At 50.6% G+C, this 22,844-nt stretch overlaps 1 protein-coding gene across 3 annotated transcripts in view; it reads right to left on the bottom strand.

The window, feature by feature from the left end:
* Positions 1 to 22,844, bottom strand: part of IGDCC3 (immunoglobulin superfamily DCC subclass member 3) — a 38,195-nt gene that overhangs the window by 7,751 nt on the left and 7,600 nt on the right. The window contains exon 1 of one of the 3 annotated variants that reach the window (XM_033107050.1): positions 12,859 to 13,113. The exons of the other annotated variants lie outside the window; for them this stretch is intronic. Within the exon in view, the coding sequence (XP_032962941.1) occupies positions 12,859 to 12,898 (40 nt within the window). The 5' untranslated portion in view covers positions 12,899 to 13,113. Of the gene's footprint in view, positions 1 to 12,858; positions 13,114 to 22,844 lie in introns of those variants that run through there. 3 annotated transcript variants of the gene reach the window in all.

The following is a 22,844-nucleotide window of genomic DNA, read 5'->3' as shown; positions in this document are numbered from 1 at the left end:
CTGCTTTCCGATTTATTTTCATAAGTTCCCCCTTAGCCAGGCCTAAGTATTATGCTGCATGTTTTACAGAATCGGAAACTGAGGCCCAGAGAGGGGGAAAAGTTAGTCCAGTGCTGCCCAGCAGGGACACCTATGTTTAGACCCTGGTTACCAGCACCCAGCCGTATTCTTTGCCCTTCTTCATTACACCCAACCCTCAGCTCTTCTGCAGCTTCTAGATGCACCCCAAGGGGGTGGTATATCCATCCAAGGTGACAAGCCTCTCAGAAGACGGTCAGGCCTACCAATCTACATTTCAATGCGTCATAAATATTCAGGGGACCACTCTCTACCTTTTGGGATCAGAACTAACCGCTTGAACTCTGACTGAACAGGTCTGTGTAGAGGAGATGTGGTGTAGCCATTCCCCCCCCCCCCGCCCCCCACCACCCCCACCCCTGCCATTTTAGGCTGGTTAAGTGTTCCTGCCCACCCTCATTCCCGCCCATCCCCAAACCCTGCCCTGTGAAGCCCAGGGAAGGGGCCCCCTCCCACTCAGGTTCTCAGCTTCAGCACCAGGGCTGTGATTTCATTAAAATCCACTTTGCTTCAAGTGCGGGAAGGCAGCTCACCATCTGTCCAGGCAGGCAGCCCCTCCCCTCCGGCACTCCATCAACTGGGACAGTCATCCCCTTACAGAAGGATCCCTCCCCCCACAGCAGCAGAGGCGCTGGAGTTGGTCCTGTCTCCTACTCCCAGCTCCCTGGTGTGGGTGGGCACACCCCGTTTCAGGCCCCCTCAATCCACTGACTTGTTCTGGACTCTAGGGCAGCCCCGAAAGGCCAGTCTTTGTGCCCTTCTTCCCATAGCCTCTGGGGGTTGACTCTTTTGTGGCTCGTTCTCCATCTAATTTGCATGTGGTTCATTAAATATAAACATGCATAAAAATCCCCCGCCCTGCCTCCTCCTCTTTCAGGGCCTCCTGGGAGCACGGCTGATGGGTGTGATCTGATGGGTGTGATCGTCTCCTCACATGTGTGTGGGTCTGTGTTTGCCCAGAAGATGTGGCTGTCCCTGTGTATGTGGTCTGAGTGAGAACGGCTGGATGAGAAGCGGGATTTGTATTCCTTGGCTCCTGTGGCTGGTGTGTGATTCTGGTACCGTGTAGGTAATCAATCACACACGTCCCCATGTAGGTATAGCCTTTACAAATAGTATCTCCAGGCCTTTAGAGAAGGTGGGGGCAAGTGCCCCAGCTGGTGTCCCCATCAGGCTTGTGAGAGGATTCCCCAGGGAACACTGTGAGGTCACCCTGTGTAGTCTCAGGCCAAAGGCTGTGTTTGGCCAAGGGTCTGCAGGTCAGCCCAGGGGCTTGGGGGAGGGGGCAGAGGCACTGCCTCCTCTGCGTTTCACCCTCCAGGAGGGCAGGGCTGAAAGTGGGCCTGGGGCGTGGAGAGGGCAGCCAGGCTCCTGGGTTGGCTGTCTGTGCCCCTCTGAGGTCTCCCTATTCAGGAGCTGGGGAGCTGCCTGCCCCCTCCTCACTCCAGCTGGAGAGGAGCTCGCAGCCCCCCAGGGACCTGGGGCGGGGACTAATGGCTCTGCTGACTACAGATGCCTCCTCATTAGGGAACCGACTCCTTTTGTGTGTTTCTAGCCCCCATTCTGGGCTCCCTGGAGGAGCCTAGAGCTAGGAAATGGCCTGAAGAGGGATACAAGGGAAAGGGCTGCTTGTTTATCAGGGCACTGGGCATGGAGAAAGTCTGGCCTCTACCGTCTAATCCCTGCTCCCCTCAAACCAAACAACGCAGTAGCGTGGGCTGAATGTGATGGTGGAGAGGAAGGCTCACGCAGGACTAGGTCATATGTATGAGCCAGTCTGATGCTGTTCACAGGTATAGCAGGACTCCTAAAGGTTCTCTGGGGCCCCTGGGATACAGCTGAGCCCCCTCCCTACTCCGGGCCCCACACTGCTGTCAGAGCAGCAGCACTTTGCTGTACTTCTCTATCAGCTTTACTTAATTGCAGTTCTGCCAGACATTTCATTTGAAGGGTAGCTTTGCCTTTAAAAGTGCTTGAAAACCACTCATCTAAAGTCAACCCCTTCATTTTATGAAGGGGAAACTGAGGCCCAGGCCTCAGTTGGGCTCCCTCCACCCCAAATCAGAAGTTCCATGCCCCAGGCCCTCTGCAGGGTGTCCCTTAGTTCTCCAGCAAGTTTATGTCTCTCCAAGGGCAGGTAGCTCCAGAGTGGACAGCAGGTTGGACTGGTGTCTTCTCACTGGATGGGAGTTGGCGCCTATTAATCCTCCCTTCTCAGTGCAGGGAGGATTAAGCTCCCAGAGATGGTTCCTCAATCCCACTCCTCAGAGACCAGCTGGCTCCACAGGTGTGATCCAGGGGAGGTGGGTGCAATGGGAGGGTGTGGTCCTCTTTATGAGAAGCTCCTTCTTCCCTCCCCTTGCTCACACCCCGCCCACCCCCTTGATCAGCCCTGCATATCCCTTCGATGCCCAGGGGGTTGCCACGAGAGCCTGGGCAGGCTGTGAGTGCCAGTCCTCTCACCGTAAATGAAGATGTGAACAGGTACCGTTCAGGGGCCTTCCAGCTCTGATTCCTGCTGCCTTCATAAACAGGCCCTTATCCATGCTCAGCTTAGCTAAGGTCACTTAGAAACTTCTACGACTCCTAGTTCACAGGTAACAGCATTTTCACTTAAGAAGTCATGGGAGAAAGCTGCTCGGGGCGACTTAGGCCTCCTCCAATCTCTCAGGGTGGGGCGTTTTTCTACAAATCTGTGTTTGCCCTGGCTTGTGCTAGCAGGGCGCAGAGCCAGGGGGAAGCTGTGCCTCAGTGTCTGTCTGCAGACAGGGTCCTGGGACAAGCAGAGACTGTGAGGCTGAGGGCCAGGCCTCTCAGCGCCCTGAGCCCTGAACACGTCATCCTGGAGGTCATACTGCGGGGCTGATAACAGTGTACAGGTTACAGACACTGCTTGTGCTGTTGTGTCTGCGGCCAAGTGGACACGAAGGGGGTGCCGTGGCTGTGGCTATTGATGCTTTATACTCCCTTGGTCGGGTAGGGACAGTTTGGGGTCCCTCACTTCAAGCTGGGTGATGGGAGGGGGTAAAGGGCAGTTGGGAGGCACTTCCAGGGTGAGGGCCAGAGAGTGGACAAAGGCCTGCTTGGGGGCAGTTGTGAAGAAAGAAGAAAGCACCTTTGTCTCCAAGCAATCTGGGAAGGAATCTCCCACCCCCTCCCTGCCCCCACCATGGATATAGCCAGGCCATGGGGAAAGACAAGGGCAGAGAGTGAGCCCAGCAAGCCACGGGGCTGGAAGGGAGCAGAAACAGGAAGGAAATGACTCCTGGACACCCCTATAAATCACCCCGAGGGGAGGGGTCTCCTGAGAGCCAGATCTAGAGCAGCTCAGGGAGGGGAGGGGAGGCTTTCTTCCTGGTCCAGGACCTCTGGCAAGGTCAGGCCTGGATTTGATTAGACAGGCTCCAGGGGGAGGCCAGGGGCAGTGAAGGGTCGAGGCAGAGTGCTGGGAAGGAAGCTGGCAGCCTCCCCCAAGCCCAGACTCCCACCCTTTGGGTACAGTCAGACTCCTACTTGATTTGTGACAACAAAATGATCAATGGGCATGTTGGGGTAGAGAGTTCAAAACAGCCTTCGCAAAAGCCAGTGGCATTGAGGGTCAGAGGCACCCACTGCCTCCACTCACACAACCATTCAAGAGGAACAACCACGAACCACAGACTCTTTGGACGGCCATCACAGCCAGTCCCCTCCTTGTATCCATCTGCCAAGGATCAGGAACACTCAGCCTCCTGGATGCCCAGCCCCTTCTCAGGCAGTTGGGGTGATTGTAAAGTTTTTTCCTATACTAGAGACATGTCTGAATCCCCTATGCTTCTACCCAGTGCCCCCAACTTTCCCCTCTAGGATCACATTTTCCAATACAGTAGCCAGCTATTAAGCACTTGATATGTGGCCAGTCCACATTGAGACGGGCTGTAAGTGTAAACTACACACTGGAGGGCCAGCCTGGTGGCTCAGGCGGTTAGAGCTCCGTGCTCCTGACTCCGAGGGCTGTCGGTTCAATTCCCACATCAACCACAAGGTTGCCAATTCAATTCCTCGAGTCCCGCAAGGGATGGTGGGCAGTGCCCCCTGCAACTAAGATTGAACACGGCACCTTGAGCTGAGCTGCCTCCCGAATGGCTCAGTTGGTTGGAGCGCGTCCTCTCAACCACAAGGTTGCCAGTTCGACTCCCACAAGGGATGGTTGGCTGCGCCCCCTGCAACTAACAACAGCAACTGGACCCGGAGCTGAGCTGCGCCCTCCACAACTAAGACTGAAAAGACAACAACTTGACTTGGAAAAAAGTCCTGGAAGTACACACTGTTCCCCAATAAAGAACTGTTCCCCTTCCCCAATAAAAAAAAAACACAAAACACACTGGATCTCAAAGACTTAGTATAAAATAAAAAGACACTAAACATTAGGGCAAGGCAAATCAAATCGAAACCATAACGAGATGCCACCTCACACCCATTAGGATGGCTACTATAAAAAAAAAAAAGACAAAAGGAAAACAAAAAAAATAACAAAAGATAGCAAGCATTGGCAAGCATGTGGAGAAATTGGAACCCTTGTATACTGTTGGTGGGAATGTAAACTGCTATAACCACTATGGAAAACAGTATGGAGTTCCTCAAAAATAACAAATAAATAAAATAAAATAATAATAATAACAACAACAATAACAATAGAATTACCACATAACCCAACAATTCTACTTCTGGGTATATACCCAAAAGAGTTAAAAGCAGGATCTTGAAGAGATATGTGTACACCCATATTCGTAGCAAAGTTATCCACATTAGCTAAAGCAAGGAAGCAACGCAAGTGTCCATCAATGAATGGATAAACAAAATGCAGTATATACATACAATGGAATATTATTCAGCCTTAAGAAGGAAGGAAATTCTGACACATGCTACAAGATGAATGAACTTTGAGGACATTATGATAAGTGAAATAAGCCAGTCACAAAAAGACAAATACTATGTAATTTCACTTAAACGAGGTACCTAGAGTCATCAAATTCATAGAGACACAAAGTCTAATATGGTTGCTAGGGGCTAGGAGAGAGGAAAATAGGGAGTTATTATTTAACTGTTCTAGAGATGGATGGTGGTGATGGTTTGCACAATATGAATGTACTTAATGCCACTGAATGGTATACTTAAAAATAGTTACGACTGTAAATTTTATATTATGTGTATTTTACCAGAGTACAAACTGGAAAAATTAACAATTGTAATTGATAATAACTAATAATTTAAATATATTGATTACAAGTTAAAATAATATTTAAAAATTTAAAGATAGTCCAAAGTGTAAAAGTATTATTAATAATTTTAAAATAATGATTATCTGTTGGAATAATATTTGATATATTAAGTAAAATAAAATTTATTATTAAAATTAACTTCACCTGTTTTTTTCTTAAATTTTTTTTGTAAATGTGACTACTAGAAAATTTTAAATTACCTATGGTGGCTCACATTATATTTCCACTGAATAGTACCGTTCCAGAAGACACAAATAATTTTGTTCTTTACACAAGCACCCTTCAAATACTTGAGGTCTGGGTTGTTCCCTCAGAAACATCTTCTGAGGTAAAATACCCTTATATCCTTCAGCCACTTGTGACATGAAATCATGTTCAGACGCCTTGAGCATGGAGACCCTCCTCTAGCCAATTTCTGTGGGGGTAAGGCCCCCTTACAATGTGGCATCTAGAAGTGGACAGAGCCTCTTGGGGATGAGCCCACAGGGCCTGATATCACCAGAGGACTTTGAGCAGATTTCAGCCATCAGCTGTGGTGAGCGTTCGTCCCTGTGTTATACAATATGGTACCTACTAGCCGCATGTAGCTATTTAAATTTAAATTAAATTAAATTTTAAAATTCAGTTTCTCTGACTCACTAGTCACATTTCAAGTGCTCAAGAGCCACAAGCGGCTACTGGCTACGTTATGGGGCAGCACCAATAGCACATTTCCAAGATCATAGAAAATTCTATAGGACAGGGCTGCTCCAGACCCATCGCAAGGCCGCAGAGCGCCCAGCTGCCTTCTCTCTTGCTGCCCTACCAGACAGCCCACCTTTCCTCTCCTTCTTCATCACTAGCCTAGCCTTACCCCTGCTGGCTCCCTTCCCTCTTGGCCACATGGACTCAGACTTCTGACAAGGCCCACATTTGATCACATCCTACGACTATCACACTGCAAGGCAGAGAAGGCCTCACATGGCAAGATTTATGCTCCTAGTAGAGAAACACTTGCTAAGAGCTTTCTGAGGTAGTGGTACAGTGAAGAGGTTAACAGTATAGGCTCTGGAATCATAGAGAACTGGGTTCAAAACTCAACATCACCACTATTAGCTGTGTGACCTTAGACAAATTAATCTCTCAGAACCTCTATTTTCTCACTTATAAAATAGGGATGATAATAGCTCATGTTGCCAGAGCGGCAGCATTACGAGGACTCAATGAGATATATTTGTAAAGTGTTTAACATAGTCCTTCACAAACAGTAAATATGTGCTAGCTATTGTTGAGGGAAAAATAGTAGGAGTTTGAGATAAAAGGGAGAAGAGCGGTTACGGAAGGGCATGGCAGGGGGTTGGGAGAAGAGAGAGTGGCAGCTATCTTCTTCAGGGGGGGCAGCCATCTTCCCTCAGAAGAGCAGAGGCTCACAGTTAGCAGACAGCCTCATGCCCCCTGGACATGTGTGAGTAAAGTCAGAATTTGCAAGACCAGAATGGTGACGGGGTCAGTAGGGGGTGGGGGGGGGGGGTGGAGAGGGCGGCTGGGTATACACCAGAGCTTGGCTTCTTCTATCTCACTTCTGCCTAGGGGCTTCGTAGAGGCCCCAATAGACGAGCTGTCAGTTGGAAGAGGCCATTGGGTAATTGAGGCCTTGATTTCTCTAGTAAAATGTTTATGAAGCCCATAAACTCATGCCTTTATTGGCCAGGCTCATTCCGGGGGATAGATGTGGCTCTCCAAGGTGTAGTTAAAGCACCTGCTGAACTCAGGCACCCGATGGCTAGTCTTGCCTCCACCCAGACCCACCAGGCAGAGCCACTGGTGGGGTGCAGCTGGGGCAGAGTGGCCCCTAGAGGGCAAGGAGGCCAGCCAAAGCCCACCTCACATGTTCTTTAAACTCCTTCAAGCATTGTAAATGTCCTATCTAAACGTCTATGGGAAGGAGGGAGGGGAGGGCAGAGAACCCTGAGTTCTGGGGAGGCTGATGACTTTCCCACAGTCCTCAATGGGGGTACTGGTCTTGTTATCAGTGTTCTCTGGCTCACCCTTCCCAACTCTGTCCCTGTCTCCCCACCCCCATACTGATTGGCTGTGGTCATTTGGGGGAGGAAAATTGTGAACTGAGAAGACCTGTATTTATTTCCCTGGGCTTCTAAAGGGGAGTCTGAGAGCTGAAGTAAGGTTCTGAGTCCAGAGTATGTTTCAAGGAGGTGGGGAGGGGTGCATGTGGGATTTGGGAGTTGGATGGATGAGGGTGGATGATCTCTAGCACTTACAAACAGCCGCAGAGGACTGTGGTAGTAGCTTAGAGGCCCTGCTCAGCTTCGATGGGGGTGATTGATTCATCTGGGCCTTTGCTTGGTGACCCTGCTCTGAGAAGCCTCTGGATTTCTTTGTTTGCCTCCTCAGCCTCCTCAAGCCCCTTACCCCCTGCCTTGGGCCCCTGAACCCCAGCCCCTTTCTGCCACCCTCCCAGTCTACCACCAGCTCACCACTCCCCTGGCCCCAAATCTAACACAAAAGGCAACTTTGTCTTTCAAGTCAGCAGCCATAAATCCATGTCTCTCCCCTCCCTCCCAGCAGCCATCTCTGACAAATGGAGGCCTGAATGGGGGAGAGGTGGGAGGCCATGGGGGGCTGGCCTCAGCTTGGGAAAGTCCCTATATCCAGCTGTTGGTCCACTATGGGACTGGTGAGCATGGAGACTGGTAAGCATCGAATCTTTAAGGCCTGACTCCAATGTTCTATAAGGCTCAATGCATGGCTGCAGGGGAGGCAATCTGGGGCTGTCTGCAGCCCATAGGCTGGGCTTTTACAACCCAAGGCGAATAAAACCTCTCAAAGCCCTACTTTTAATTACTCAGCCCATAATTCGGAGGCTCCGGTTCTTCCTCCAGATCAAACCATGCGCTCCTCTCCCCTGCACCCTCCAGCTGAGGTGAAGGGTGTGAAGTGTGCCTGGGGGAGTATGTGCTGTGGGACTTGTGCATGAGTGCCTGCCTTAGTGACAAATTGGATGTGCCATGGGGTGGGTGTGCCGCACTGCTTTCAGTGGTGGACTCACACATTCCCAAAAGGGGAAAGGGAGACAAGTACACCAACCTACCTCGCTGCTAGGTTTGCAAGAGCAGTCCCAATTTCCAATATTTTGTCCTGTTTTCATCCCACACATCAGGCAATGAGTCAGAGCATGTGTCCTGGTTTTTGGTTTGGGAAATACAGTCATCTGTTCTATTTACACAGCAGACTCACTGAGTCGACTCTAAGCATTCATTCAACAGACACTTATTGACTGCTAATGTGTCATAGAGGATGTGCTGGCACCCAGGAACAAACTCCCTCCATCCCACAGGCTCTGTGCTTAGATGTTCCCACCCAAGCTCCTAAGAAAATCATAAGGATGAAAGCACCCGGGCCAGGATCTTAGGTCCTACCACAGTAATATGGAAAACAGAGACCCGCCAAAGCCATAGATGGTCAAAAGCTAGATATTATTTAGTGGGTATAATTCTGAGAAGTAGGGATTACTAGCTCTTTTGAGGCTCAGAGAGGTTAAGTAAAGTGCCCAAGGTCACACTGCCAGTTAATGGTGTTAAGGCAGGCATGTAAACTTAGAGTGCTTTAACTCCAAATCCAGTGTTTTTTCCCTGCACGATAGCTGCTTTGGGGAGTGGGAAAGACACATATTCAAATGCTGCTCGAACATCACTGATGTACCTGAGGACATTCATACTGAAAACCACAGAGGCACACAACATCCTAGACCCTTACAAGCACCATGCCTACTCACATTCAGACACACATGACACAGCAGGTTTCACTTTAATGACTCCCCCAGGGTTTGGGGTAGGTTTCATAGAGTGTAACTAATGCAGATAAGCACCATGATAAGGTGGGGTTATCATCCCACTAATGGCCACTGAGCCACACATGTTTCCTAAGTTCTATTAACACAGGTAAATAAACAACCAAGGCGCTTCTCCCAGGGTAGCTCTTCCCTGAGCATTTCCAACTCAGCAATCCAGGAAGTCTGAGCTGCAGGACTACTCCTGTCCCCTGTTGGGGCCTTATAAAATAGAAGACCAATTTACTTTCCTGCTTTTGGGAGGAAGGATAAAGCATTGTGAAATGCCAGTGGCCTCCGTGGGGTGAATTGGGAGGGGGAAGGAGGTGGAAGTGCTAAAAGGAGGTATGAGATTGATTCAGTCCTTTTACTAACTGGATATGTGATCTTTTTCAAAAATTTATTTTTATTTGTTTAGTTGAGGTGTAATTGGCATTCCTTGTATTAGTTTCAGGTGTACAACCTAATGATTCGATCCTTGTATATATTGAGAAATGATCACCACAAATGTCTAGTTAATAAGCATCACCATATACAGTTACTGAATTGTTTTTTCTTGTGATGAGAATTTTTAAGATCGACTCTCTTAGCAATACGCAATACAGTATTATTAACTATAGTCATCATGCTGTACATTACATCCTCAGGACTTATTTATTTTATAACTGGAAGTTTTTACCTTTTGACCCACTTCACTCAATCACCCCAGTTCCCACCCCGCCATCATGTCTTTGGCAATCATCAATCTGTTCTATGTATCTATGAGCTCGTTTGTGGTTTTTTTCGTTTTGTTTTGTTTTTCAGATTCCACATATAAGTGAGCAATGTTTGTCTTTCTCTGTCTGACTTGTTTCACTTAGCATAATACTCTTGAAGTCATTCATGCTGTTGCAAATCTGGATGTGTGATTTGGATAAAGCCAAGGCCCCTGTCTGGGCCTTTGTTTCCTCCTCTGTAAAATGGGGGAGTTGATGGGAAAAGTTATAAAGTCTCATCCAGCTGCAGCCTTTGAGGCACATCTGCTTCCAAGCACCAGCCAAGGATGCAGGGTCAGGGGCTGGGAGTCGACTTGGGAATCACTCTCTGCCTTACACTTGAAAATGTCCAGGCCCAGCAGAGCCCCTCTCTACAGACTGTATGTCTCCGCCTGTGTCAGAGTCACCAATCTTCCTTATGTAAACCTGCCCAGGTCCACAACATCCTTAACTTCCGTCCTTCTGGTCAGGACACCGGATCTCCCTCACCTCCCGGAAGGGCGTCTGGTTAGGGGGCCCAGGCTGGAGCTATTAAGTAAATTGCTTTCACATGACCATGAGGTCTACTCCACAAAAACAGATACTTCCCCAAAATTTCCAGAGCCATATATTAGGTTTTGTAGGGACTAATATAGTAGGGGTTAGGTAGTGGAGAGGTGACCTGGGATCATGCCTAGCTCTGCCACAGACTCCCTAAATGAGCTTTCAATTCCAACCTTGGTTCTCTCATCTGTAAAATGGGAGTGGGGTAGAATAGACAAGATAATCTCTAAGGTCCACATCAATTAAGATTTACAATAACACTGGGTAAAGTAGTCTCTCTCCATCCATGAAAGGACCCTCTGCTATCCTCGAACCTTGATCGGATGCTGCATTTACATCTCATGGCTCTAAAGAATCTCTGATGGCTCAACACAGAACTACAATAGATTAAGGCCTACAGGTCCTCCACCCCAATAACACTCCAGAAGCTACCTGTTTGGGGGAAGTAGGAAGCCTATATTCCATGGGCGGATCATGGAGTTTCTAGGGGTCACTGCCCCATCCTCTCCCTCTCTCCCACAGCTAACTGGTCACCGAATCCTGGGCTATCTTCCCTTTCCCACCCCATTGCCTTGGCTTAGTTTCTTATCACTCTCACTGTTTCTGTAATAGCTTCCCACTTCCAGTCCTCTCTCCCTCCTTCCTCCTCCATCTTGAATCCATAATTATCTTCCTGAATATCATATGATTGTTCAACATCTTTTGTGGTTCTCCATTGCCTTGAATCAAGGTACTCTCCTTAAGATGGCATGCAAGGTCTTCGTTATTCGATCCTATTTCATCTTTCTAGCCTCAAATGCCAGCTGATTCTGTCTTCACGTGATTTATACTCTAACTATGTAAGACAAGTTTGCCTTCCCTGAACATATCATAGATGTTCACACTTACATTTCTTCTGCTGTCCCCTCTGCCTAGAACTCTGTTGCTTTTTTCTCCACGAGCACCCCATCCTCCACATCCCCCAAAGGAGGCAGAATTCCTGCCTCAAATGTGTTGCCTTGTGCCTCTCTCCTAGCCCTTATCAGACTGTATTAGTGGGTTCTCTCCTACTAGCCTATGAGTCCCTTACAGGCAGAGACCAGTCTAATTTACCTTTCTACCCTCCAACACCTAGAACAAATAAATAATAAGGTAAATAATAAGTCCTCATAAACTGTTTCCTGAATGCTGATTTTAAGGGTCATTCGTCTTAGGAAGAGGGGGTCATTCCCCATAACCTTCCATCCAAGTCCCCACCCTGCCACAATTTAATTCAATGTGTATCCTTGGTCTACCTGGTCTACCTGAGTCTCGAATCCTTCAATGAAAATGAAGGAGTTTGGGGTGGCGGGTTAGCTCAGTTGGTTAGAGTGTGGTGCTCTTAACAACAAGGTTGCTGGTTCGATCCCCATGTGGGCCACTGTGAGCTGCGCCCTCCACAACTAGATTGAAACAACTACTTGACTTGGAGCTGATGGATTCTGGAAAAACACACTTAAATAAAAGTGGTGTGTTTTTTTTTTAAATGAAGGAGTTGGACTAGGCCCCTACTCACAAACTTGGCTGTGTATCATAATAACCTAGGATGCTAGAGAGCCATGCAGATTTCTGGACTTCACTGCCAGATCCCTTGGTCTACCTGGTCTGTCTGGCATGCTGCTCAGGAATCTGTATTTCCATTAAAGCTCGGGATGGTGTCTCACATGCATAGCCAAGGTTCTTGAGAATCCTGATCTTCTCTATACTCCAGCATCCTACAAGTGCAGATTCAAGGCCCAGTCCCCCAAGCCTTGATGGAGGCCGGCTGGCCCAGGCAGTCTGACTCCAATGCTAGGAGGGGCAGAGTGGGCAGTGGGGCGGGCGGAGGAGCATGTGGGAGCCCAGCCCCCACGGGACCCCAGTTCAGGCATTCGGATGGCAGGCGGGGTCAGGGCCCTGAGCCTGAGGCCCTGAGAGCCGCTCACTCGGCGGCAGGAGTAAGTGGGACCATCTGCTCCACTTCTCCGAGGTCAGCGCTTTGTGTCAAGCTCCCATCCCCCTCGCCCCTCCCCCTCCTTCCCCTCGTTGCCCTTTGACTCCCCGGACTCAAAAGAAAAAAGCACTTGAGGTCCTGATGAAATGGGAGTGTGATGGGGGCGACAACGACCGCCGGAACTCGGGGCCCAGCAGCCCCCAGGAGAGCGGAGAGCGCGGCGGCGGCGGCCTGGCCGGGGAGGACCGGCGGGTCCCATCCGCAGCGGCCCACGGCCGCTCCCAGGGGAGGCAGCTCCGGTTCCCACAGCCGAGAGGGCCCGCCGGGCCCCTTTGAAGTGGCCGCAGCTGCACACCCCGGCCCGCGGCTAATCCCCGCCGACGCGGGCGTCCTCGCCCCCCCGCATAGCAATAGTGTCCGCGCTGAATGGCGCTGGCTAATTACCTCGCTCGCACCGCCGCGGGTGAATGAGAGAATCCGGCATTGTGAGCGGCGAATGGAGAAAATAAGACAGCCATTGTCCTCACACGCCAAACGAGGGTTTGATGTCGCTGGGGCTAGCGAGGCACCATTTCCCGCCACCCCCTCCCCCAGCGGTGCAAATTCCCCAGCCCCTGGGCGGGACCTGGCGGACTCGGCTGCTGCCCAGGGAAACTGAGGAAGCAGCTCCTGTCTTCTTTCCGAGGAAGACCCGCAGGCGGACACACCACCACCCGGGGCTTCCCTCCCACCCCCACCACTGGGCTCCTCACCGAGCCTACTCCACCAGCAGATTCTTAGGGACACGTACTGTACGTACTGTGGGCGCCCGGTTTTGTCCTTGACTCAGAAAAACAGGCACGGCCCTGCATTCAACAGCCTAATTAGATTTCGTTGGGAACGCATGAAACAATGGGTGGAGTCGGGAATTTATATACCTCAGTGCCCAACTGTGTGCCACCAACTGAAAGGCCTGGAGAAGTTCAAAGAATGACTGGGAGAGATACAAGTAGAAAACGCAGGAGTGAGACTCGGTAAAGAAGGGGAAGGAAGACAGGGAACTGCGAGAAGCCTGAACTGAGGAAGGGACTGAAGTACTCAGGGAAGAAGAGGGCAATGGCTGCAAAGGGGGAGGTCCAAGATATAGAGGGTCTCCAAAGCCAAGTCTTGGAATTTGGATGTAATGCCCAAAGCACTGAGGCCACTGTTTTGAGCCAAGAAAGGGCCCTAAGAAAGTGGTGGGCTAATAGGTAAGATTGGAGTTCCAAACACATGCCTGTGGAAACTGACTCATTATCAGAAATGGGAGTAGCTTGAGGCATTTCACTTTTTTTCATGTATAAGAATATGAAGTGGCTCAGCTTAGAAATCAGAACTAAAGGAAACCCAATGCAGATGCACAAGCTGATAATCCACACTATGTGTTCAACAGATACTTTGTGCTACATCAGGCTGCCTTCTCTTCACCATCACCACCAGATAAGGTTGGGTTTTTGTGGGGGCAGGGAGGTAGGGGGAAGAGATTACATCCTGCAAGATCAGGAAGTGTCTTATCTTTCTATCCCTCAGAACACTAAGCTCAGAGACAGGTAGGTACAGGATAGATGCCCGCTGAGATTTGTGGATTTGAGAAATGAACTACTTTCATATCCCTCAATACCACATATGCTTTTCCTGGAAGCATGTACTTTCTAATCCCTTCTGATGGGCCCTTAGATTATATCTGCCTAAAGGAAGAATACTATACATATGTTCCAATGTTCTATGGGGCTTATCAAATGATAAAAAAGGTCTGGTCTGTTGCTCAGATCACGAGTGGGGAGTAGGCCGTTGGGCTGAACCAATAGTCCTGAGACCACACGTTTGATGCATATCACAGAGTTCTTTCTGAGACTGCAATCTTTTCTAATGCCCAAGTGACAACTAAATTATAAACCCTTTGTGAGGGACCCATAGGCAAACTCATAAACAGGACCATCCATCTACTGAGCCATTTATCCATTTATTTGAGAATAACATTAAAGAACGGGCAACAATGTTGAGAGGCTGAATGAACAGCAGCCAACACTGTTCCTTGCTCTGACTGACCAATCAGATTTAACATTACCAAGTGCTAGTTGTAACAGCAATACGTGAAAAGCATGCTTTTAAAGGAGAGAAAAATATAAGTATAGCTCATTGTTTATTTGACCCAATCCCGAATCAACTCTGGTCATAACCTCAGATGTGATCCATAATGTTTCTCTTTATAATTATCCTAAATCTTCTTCTTAGAGTTATGTTTCTTCTGCCTACGGCTCTAGAACCTTAAGCCAGCTTGGTATCAGAGCACCTGCTGCTGCTAAATTACTCCCCTGCTTAGGCCAATCTGCCTAGTTAATTGATCTGCTTAGTTGGCTGGTTTAGAGAACTCCAAAACAAAACAAAAAGATAAAGCAGCGCTGTTGTGGATGAGGTAGATGTGAGAGGCCTGGAGCCCCACCAGTCTGGCCCCCCTCTTTCCCCTCATCTCCAGCTCCTGAGCCCCCTCCACAGACCCAAGGACTCTAAGGAATGATGCTTAAAGTCCTCTGTTCTAAAGAAAAAAAAGGGATTCATCCAAGGAAACAACAGCTAGTTAGCAGGTCAAAGGTCATTCTAATGCTATACAGGCCACTAGCTTCATTTCACAAGGCTAAAATGACCATTCAAATGAGAACTACAAATATAATTATTACTATACAGTATTATGTGTATGTCTTTATGGTTTGCCCAGATTTCAGCCAGAGTGCCCGAATGTCTAATCCCTAGATCAATTATACCTTGGAAAATGACCCATTATTCAAAAAGGAAGGGGAGCCTCCAGGCCCAAATTAGAGACTCACTACTTTTAACTGAAGAAGTGCTTTCACAGGAAGCCTATTTCCCCTCACATCTCTTCTTTCTCCAAACCCAACACCATAAGGAACTTGAAAAATAATGCTCTGTGGGTATTATGATAGGACGGTAATGAGCATAATGAGAGTGTGTTTTTTCTCCCCTTATCCATTCCCACAGCAACCTGCATTCACAGAATGCTTCATTATCATGGTTATAACTTTCAAGATAACAGGAGGGTAGGCATGTACATGCCGGGCTAGTCCTTCCACAGGGCATGCACGAGAAGCTGGAGGGCAGAGGGATGCTTTTTAGCATGGAACCTGGCCTGTTAGCTCTTTTGGGGATGAGGCCAGTGGTCTGGCATCCTAGGACTTTCTCCAGCGTGTCTGGGAAAGTGTCCCACCCTGAGGTGATGAGTACCACTAGCCAGGTCTCTAGGGTGGCAAGAATGAGATCTGAACTCACCAGGCCAAGCTCTTCCCACTGAGCACAAAATCCTGGCACCTTCGGCTCAGTCTAATCCCTCTCCTCCCCCAGTGGCCAGTGCTGGGAACTTAGAATAAGAGTTTTTTAAGGGAGCAGAATAGGGAGATAGGGGTGCTTTTTAAAGCCAGAAGAGGCTGGGATAGGAGACTTAGGACACAGTTAGCTATAGACAGGGCTGCTCTCAGCTCCTGACATAGGGACTCAGAAGCCTGGGAGAACAGCTTAAATGAAACCATCCCTGTAGGCCCTTGGGGAATACTATCTGACTCAGCTTTATCAGCTTTCCTAACCCCAGGCTATTGAGCTCCAGAGGTTGAGTGACCCATAGCAGACAGGAGGTGTTCCTACCCTCCCATTTCATACACCCAGGGCTCCCCACTTTCTCACTCTCAGCAGGTACCAACTCCAGGCCAAGTCCCAGGTTCAGCACTGATGATGCAGAGCCAGGCCCTCCCCTCAAGGAGTGTGCAGACCAGTGGGAGGGACAAGCTATACACTCATTGTCCCAGAATTGACTCGGTCTTCTGATTCCCCCACCCCCAGAAAGGAAAACTGGGCACACAGCCCTACACATCTTCCTTGAATTGATATCATAAAAGCTATATTGCTTTATTTCAGGAAAGCCTTGATCCTACCAACACTTGGCGGCTTGCTTCTGGTGATCTTGATTTTGTTAGTTTGATGGGAAAATGACTGATTTGAGAAGTAAAATCAGAAACACAGGAGGGCAGGACTATCAGACAGGCTCAATCCTGAGACTCATTCTATGTAATATCACTACAGGTAATCTGACATAATGGAAGGAAGAATATTCTAATCCAATCTGCAAGTGGGACTAAATTAAACAGGGCTTCTCTAAGGTACTAGAGGTTTAGAATACAATTTTAAGAGACCTCAAAAAAATTAGGATGAAGGGAATTATTGCAGAAAGAGGGTGACATCCCATATAAGCCAGGATGTAAGAGGCAAAATGAAAATAACCCAAAAGGGGGTGAAGATAGCGGGAAAAGGTACAAGAATTGTTTATCACGAGCCAAATACTGGGTTTCAGTTCTCTAAGTTACAGCCCAAATCCCATTTGGCCAATCAGCATGTCGGGAAGAACAGCTGGCCTTTCTGTCCGAGCTCTGTACACCCAGGACTTGGGGGCAGGGCCCTTTCTCTGGGCGTCAGCTTCCACAGCCTTGATAGGAGAAACACGGGCAGGAGGCTGGGGGAGAGGGGAGAGTAGGCTCAGCCAAACCTGGAAAGCTTTACCGGCCCCCCATTCCTGTCTGCTGGGGGGGTGAAAGCACTCCCAAGCACTGTTAGGGCCACAGGCACCCATCCCTGGGTTCCAGGCTGATTCCATAAAGGTTGTGGGACTCTCCTCCTTTTCCTCCTAGAGCTGGCTTGTTGAAAGGTCTGCCCACAAACTTTTATCTAGCTCTAACCCCTTGTCAGAAATACCTGGCCCACACCCCAAAAAAATTGGGAGAAAGAGGGCTGGGAACAGTTCTGCTCCACTTCGCCTGCTCCAGGCTCCGGGTTGGTGAGGGGCAAGTTCCTGAGTCACCAGGTGCCAAAGTCCCTTCCCACCTTGGCCAGGGCAAGCCAGGGAAGTAGTGGCCCCGAGGCACAGAACCCGGGGGCTCCAGGAAGCGAGGACACCTTCACAGACAACATATTCACACACACTTGCACACGCACGCATGTCCTCACACCCACAGACACACCCGGGTGCGGTGGCTCGACAGCCCCGCGACTGCGAGGCGCAGGGTTAATTGAATGCACATTGATTCGGCCGCGTTCACCCGCCCAGCCCTAGGCGAGAAGCGGCTGCTTTGTGCTGGGATTGGGGACAGCCCTACCGCCCGCTGCGAGGGACAGGGGTCGTTTTCGGAGCCGGTTCCCCCCGGGGCCACCCTCTTCCTGCAGCACTTGGCCCCGGAGAGAGTCCCTGCACCAGGACGGGCTTCGCAGGCCACCCGTCTCCGGGAGCGCACGCGGGACTGGCAAGGCCCAAGGCCAGGTCCATGGCTTAGGACTCGTGCGCTGGCGGGAGGGAGGGAGGAGGGCCGGCACCAAATGGGAACAGTGAAAAAGGGTGCGAACGACATGAGAGCTTTTATGCGAAACTTTGATCCTGACTTTTAAAAAAGGAGGAATCCCAGCCAGAGTGTCAGGAGAGCTCCAGGAGAGCTCCTGCCAGGAGAGCTTGAGGGGGCCGGTGTGTGTGTGGGTGGGGGGGGGCGGGTAGTTGGAGGAGAGAGCTGGAGTGAGCCTGGAGAGAGACAGGGAGGGGAAGAGACAGGGAAGAAGAACCATGCTTAAAACAAACAAAATAAACTAACAAATAAACACTGAGTCAGGGTCTCAGAATTTTAGAAATGGGAAGGAACTTTAGGAATCTTTTAATCTGTTCCTCTGCACATCACCTGCCACTAAAGAGGAAACTGAGGCTCAGGAAGGTGAACTGATGGATCTGTAGTCACATAAGGATGAGATGAATATTCACATTTTAAAAGCAGCTTCTTGCTGATGTGGGAGCCAGGGAGAGCCCAGAAGTAAGCACGATCTTGTCTGAGTCAAGTCTAAGCTCCTACCACGACCCTCCATCAATAACGGTGGGACTGGAGGAGGTGTCCCCTCCAAGCCTGACACCTCCTGTGGGGTCCTGGGCTCTAGGACTCAGCCCTCCCGCCAGGTTCTCTGCCCTGCTGAAACCTGAACTAAGGGTGCCTCCATCATGGATGAGTGGCCGGATCCTACTCATCTTCTCCCCTTTGTAAGACAGGCAGGGCAGTACGCCCTCCCATTTCTCACAAAGACAAACTGAGGCTGAGCTTTTCAAGAGAGGGAGAAAGCTTGAACCCAGAACCAGTCCTCAGTGCGTGTCTATGTGCATTTCATACTGGCTGCAGCTCCTTCAGGGTGTCTGTAGTTTTTCACGATCCTCAGCAAGGGCACTGGGCTTTCTTCCCATAAAGTGCCGAGTCTCTGCAGGTGGGAAGGGGCTGATTTGGGAGGGGGACACAGAGGGGTGCCCATGGCAGGCAGGACCACTAGCTGGGGCTCATGCCGGGGAAGTATTAGTGCCCTAAACAAAGGGCCTTCAGGACGGGGATGAAGGACGAACCAGGACCCTCACAGAAGCCAGGTTGGCTGGGAGTGAGTATGGAAGCACCGAGCACCCAGGGCTGGTGCAGGCTCCCAGGAGGGTATGGTTTGGTGCTCTCCGGAAGTAAGAGTCCCTTTCCTGTCTCTCACCCCAGAGACCAAATGCCCGCCCTGTTCCGGGGACCCCAGCCACAACTGCCCCACTTCCCTTGCTAGTAAGGACCTTGTGTTTGGGGCTAACCCCTCCCTGCTGCGCTGCTCAGGTTACTGGGCAGCCTGTATCCAACCCACTGTTCAGTGGGGCCAAGAGGGCAGAGGACCCAGCACAGGCCCCGCCCCCCAGGTTGTGGCAGGGGCAGAATCTCCCAGCCACCACAGCAGGTAGGGACTGTGGCCTGGGGTCAGGGCCCTGTTGCTCTATGAGGCCTTAGGCCACCTTGCCCAGGCAAGAGGACAGCACAAGGACAATCAGCAGCCTGGCTGCTCCAGGCTGATTATGGCTGTTCCCTGCTACCCCTCCCCCCCCAACAGGACCCCTGGGGAGAAGGATCCTACTTAAGCCACACCAGTTCCTCTCCTGTGATTTGTTCTGAATTTTCAAACAAAGAGTAATTATGACAGATGTGGGAGCAATCAGCGGCATTATGCAGGGAAACAAGAAAGGGAAGGGGAGCAGAGGGGGCCCCAGGGGGGAGGGGAACTTGTCTTCTCTCCTCAGGAAGAAGCAACTCCCACCTCTACTTCCTGCAGCCCAGCACCCTCCCAACTTCCTTTCCTGCCAGTCCTGCCCCAGCCAGCTCTGCCCCACCTCACAGGTAGGGCAAGACTCTCACACAGAGCAGGGCATCCCAGCTTCACTGGCCTTCCAGACTCTCCAAGGGCCTCCAGCAGCAGCTGGCGGTGGGGGGCGTGTAGCCTTGCCTGGCCCACCCAGAAGTGGCTGCCACTTTGGCCAGGGTTCTAAGCTGTTCTCTGCTCACAACAGTCTCCCACCCCCACCCTGCGTGGGCCCAGGTACTGGCTCTGTTTCTGAGGCCTTTAAACTGATTATGTTCTCAAGGGACTCTAGCCCCGTCTAAGGACACTCAGGCCATTGCTGTTCGGGTCACTCAGACACAGGTTTCAATCCCAGCTGCCCAGCCATACCCTTGGGTAAGTTAATTAACCATTCTGTACTTCTGTTTACTGATCTGTAAAGTAGGACTAGTAATAAGTATTAGAATTGTTGTGGTAAGTGGGTAAATTAATACATAAAGGGCTTAAGACAGTGCAACCCCCTATTACTTGGATTGCTTCTACTACTGCTGCTACTACCACCATCACCATTGGTACTGGCTAGTTCACCTCCAGTGCCAGCACATAGGTAGCTTTCAAACCACTGAGTTCAGCATCCAGTGTGCTTCGGACATGCAGAGGCCCTCTGCAAGAGGCCATGGGTGTCAGGGGCTCCCACCCAAGGTTTGCTGGTTAACAATCACATCCAGAACTACAACCATAGACAAAGCCTGGGGCAGGGCAGGATCCAAGAAAAACAGAAATATGCCTGCCAGTCTGCCCTGGGGAGATATTAAAAAGATCCTCCTTTTCCCAACTAGAGAGCAGTGAGGCACTGGGGAGGGCAGAGGTGTGAGGGACCCCAGAAGCTCTCTTACCTGCCTAGGCAGGAGAACCAGCCATGTCCTTAGGCAGTTTACCCCCTAAGGGCCTCAGTTTTCAAGTCTGTAAAATGAGAAGGTTGGACCAGATGAACTCCAAGGTTTCTCCCGCTGCTCTGGGTGGCTAGGATCTGACCTGGAGGCTAGGAAGACCTCCAAGGTCCTGGGTAGGCTGGGGATCCCAGGGTGCTTTTGCTGGAGCCTGCAACTCAGTGACAGGGCTAGCACTTGGTTCTCTTTCCCGGTGGTCTGCCCCCTCCGCTTCATTTAGGTGGTCTGGTCTCCATCTGCCCACCCCAAATCCCTGGGGCCTCTTGCTTGTCCCCTCTCACATTCCAGTGGCCTTGGGGGCAGCAGCCAGACCAGAAAGTCCAGTTCCTACCCATTATCACTGCTCACATCTGCACTGCAACCCAACACCAGCATTCCAGAGAGCTGCCCCCACCACCCACCGTGGTCAGTGTCCAGGCGCAGAGACAGGCCCCAAGCAGGGGCCAGTGTTCTCAGATTCCTCCCAGTGAAGGTCTGCCCCCAGGGAGGTTTTGACTTGCTGCACAGTCCAGGGCCCCTTTCCTTTGGGGTCCTCTTTGAACCTGACCCTGTCAGTCTGTCCTCTTCCTATCTCTTTGCTCCGTGCTGAGGACTGAGCTCACCTACTCTGCTCCTGAAACAGAGGGATCTGCCTTCAACATAGCAGAGGGTGGTGGACACAGGAATCCCCACAAATAGAGAGAAGAGGCAGGAGGAAGGACAAAACAATACAAAGAGAGGAGCTGGAGAAAGGAAGATGGTAGGTCAGAAAGGGCAGGAGAAACGAGGCCTGAGGAATGATCAAGACAAAGACCCTAAACACGGCCTCACAGGAAGGCAGAGGTGGGGGACAGTGTGTGTAGGGGTGTCAAAGAGCACCGAGACCGATATTCAGAGGAGATGGAGAAGGGTGGGGGGAAGGGAGAAGCTGGGATGTGAGCCCTCTGCATGAAAATGCCCTCCCCCTGCCTGAATCAAGGGGCTATCCGGCCTGTATGAAGGCCTCACTCCCCACCACTGCATCTCCCTGTGCTCTGGCCTGGAGCCCTCCTGCTCGCCCCTCTTCAGGCCTTTGCTCAACCCCTGCCCTTTCTACCTTTACTGGGTCCCAGTCACCCCTTCAGGAAGCCACTGAGGCTGCTCCAGTCCATAGAGATGACACTGGCTTCTGCCCTTCCCTTACATCGGAGGGCAGTCACAAAGGGTTAGCTTTTCTTTGGAACAGGGTGAATAAAGTTGGGAGTAGGGGGAGCAAGTACAGAAATCAAAGAATGGTCCTTTGGGGGAGGATGGGGCAGCACAGCCCAACAAGTTCCGACTGCAGTCCAATAGTTGGTACCCGCTTCATGAAGAAGAAAACTATGGCCTAGACTCCCGGAGGAACTGTGGCCATGCCCTCATGCCCATCATGTAAGCCCCCACCCTCCACCCTCCACCAGTGACCTGGGACTCGCCTCCCTCCTCTCTCACTTCAGCTGGCTAGGTAAGTATCCGTCCCCTGCAAGAGCTAATAAAATCATTTACCACTGCGTCCTGCCTGGCACCAGTTCTGTGCACTCTAGCTGTCTAGCCTGGCCACACAGCTCAAGGGAAGAGGGATTCCCACAAGAAAGCCCTTCAAGGAGAGCTGGACCCCAATCCCAGGCCCCACAAACATCCTTCAGGCACACACCTATTACTCAGGTTTGCACATAGGAACTCGTGGCAACACACACACACACACACACACACACGCACGCACTACTGGTCTCTACATTCCTTGCTGCGTCAAGGCTATGGACAGAGGCTCTTAGAGGGGCATAGGTTAGTTACACAAAGCAGACATTTTTGGAATCACTCAGTCCAGTTTAAACAAAGACAGCAGTGAGCTGTTTGGTTTTTCATCCTGGTGCCCTTCTGTTCCATCCCACTCTTATTGAAGGCTGTGCAGAACAGCCATCAAGCCGCTGTGAAAAGTCTCTCTTATACACACACACACACACACACACGCACATGCCTGCAGGAACTCTGCAGAGGAGAAAGGCAATACAAGAAGGCCAGGAGTGAAAAAGTCCTTTTTCCCTGGGGGTGGGGAGGGGACTGAGGGTTAAGGGGGGCTGGGGGCCTGTTTCATTTGCAGGCTGCAAATGCCTCTCCTATTCACCGGCCCACATTCCCAGCCAAGGCGCCAGGCCAGGGACAATGCCGGGAGCAGGAACAGAGAAGATTTGCACATTGTGTTCAAGGGACCAGCTGGCTGCCTGCGACAGTAGAGCCAAGGTGTGGGAACCAGAAGCGTTCGACTTCCACACTCAAGTCCTGCGGGTGGGAGTGAGGGGGGCC

Source organism: Rhinolophus ferrumequinum, chromosome 6 (assembly GCF_004115265.2).
Source record: "Rhinolophus ferrumequinum isolate MPI-CBG mRhiFer1 chromosome 6, mRhiFer1_v1.p, whole genome shotgun sequence".
Taxonomy (NCBI): domain Eukaryota; kingdom Metazoa; phylum Chordata; class Mammalia; order Chiroptera; family Rhinolophidae; genus Rhinolophus; species Rhinolophus ferrumequinum.
This window is presented reverse-complemented; position numbering and strand designations above follow the sequence as displayed.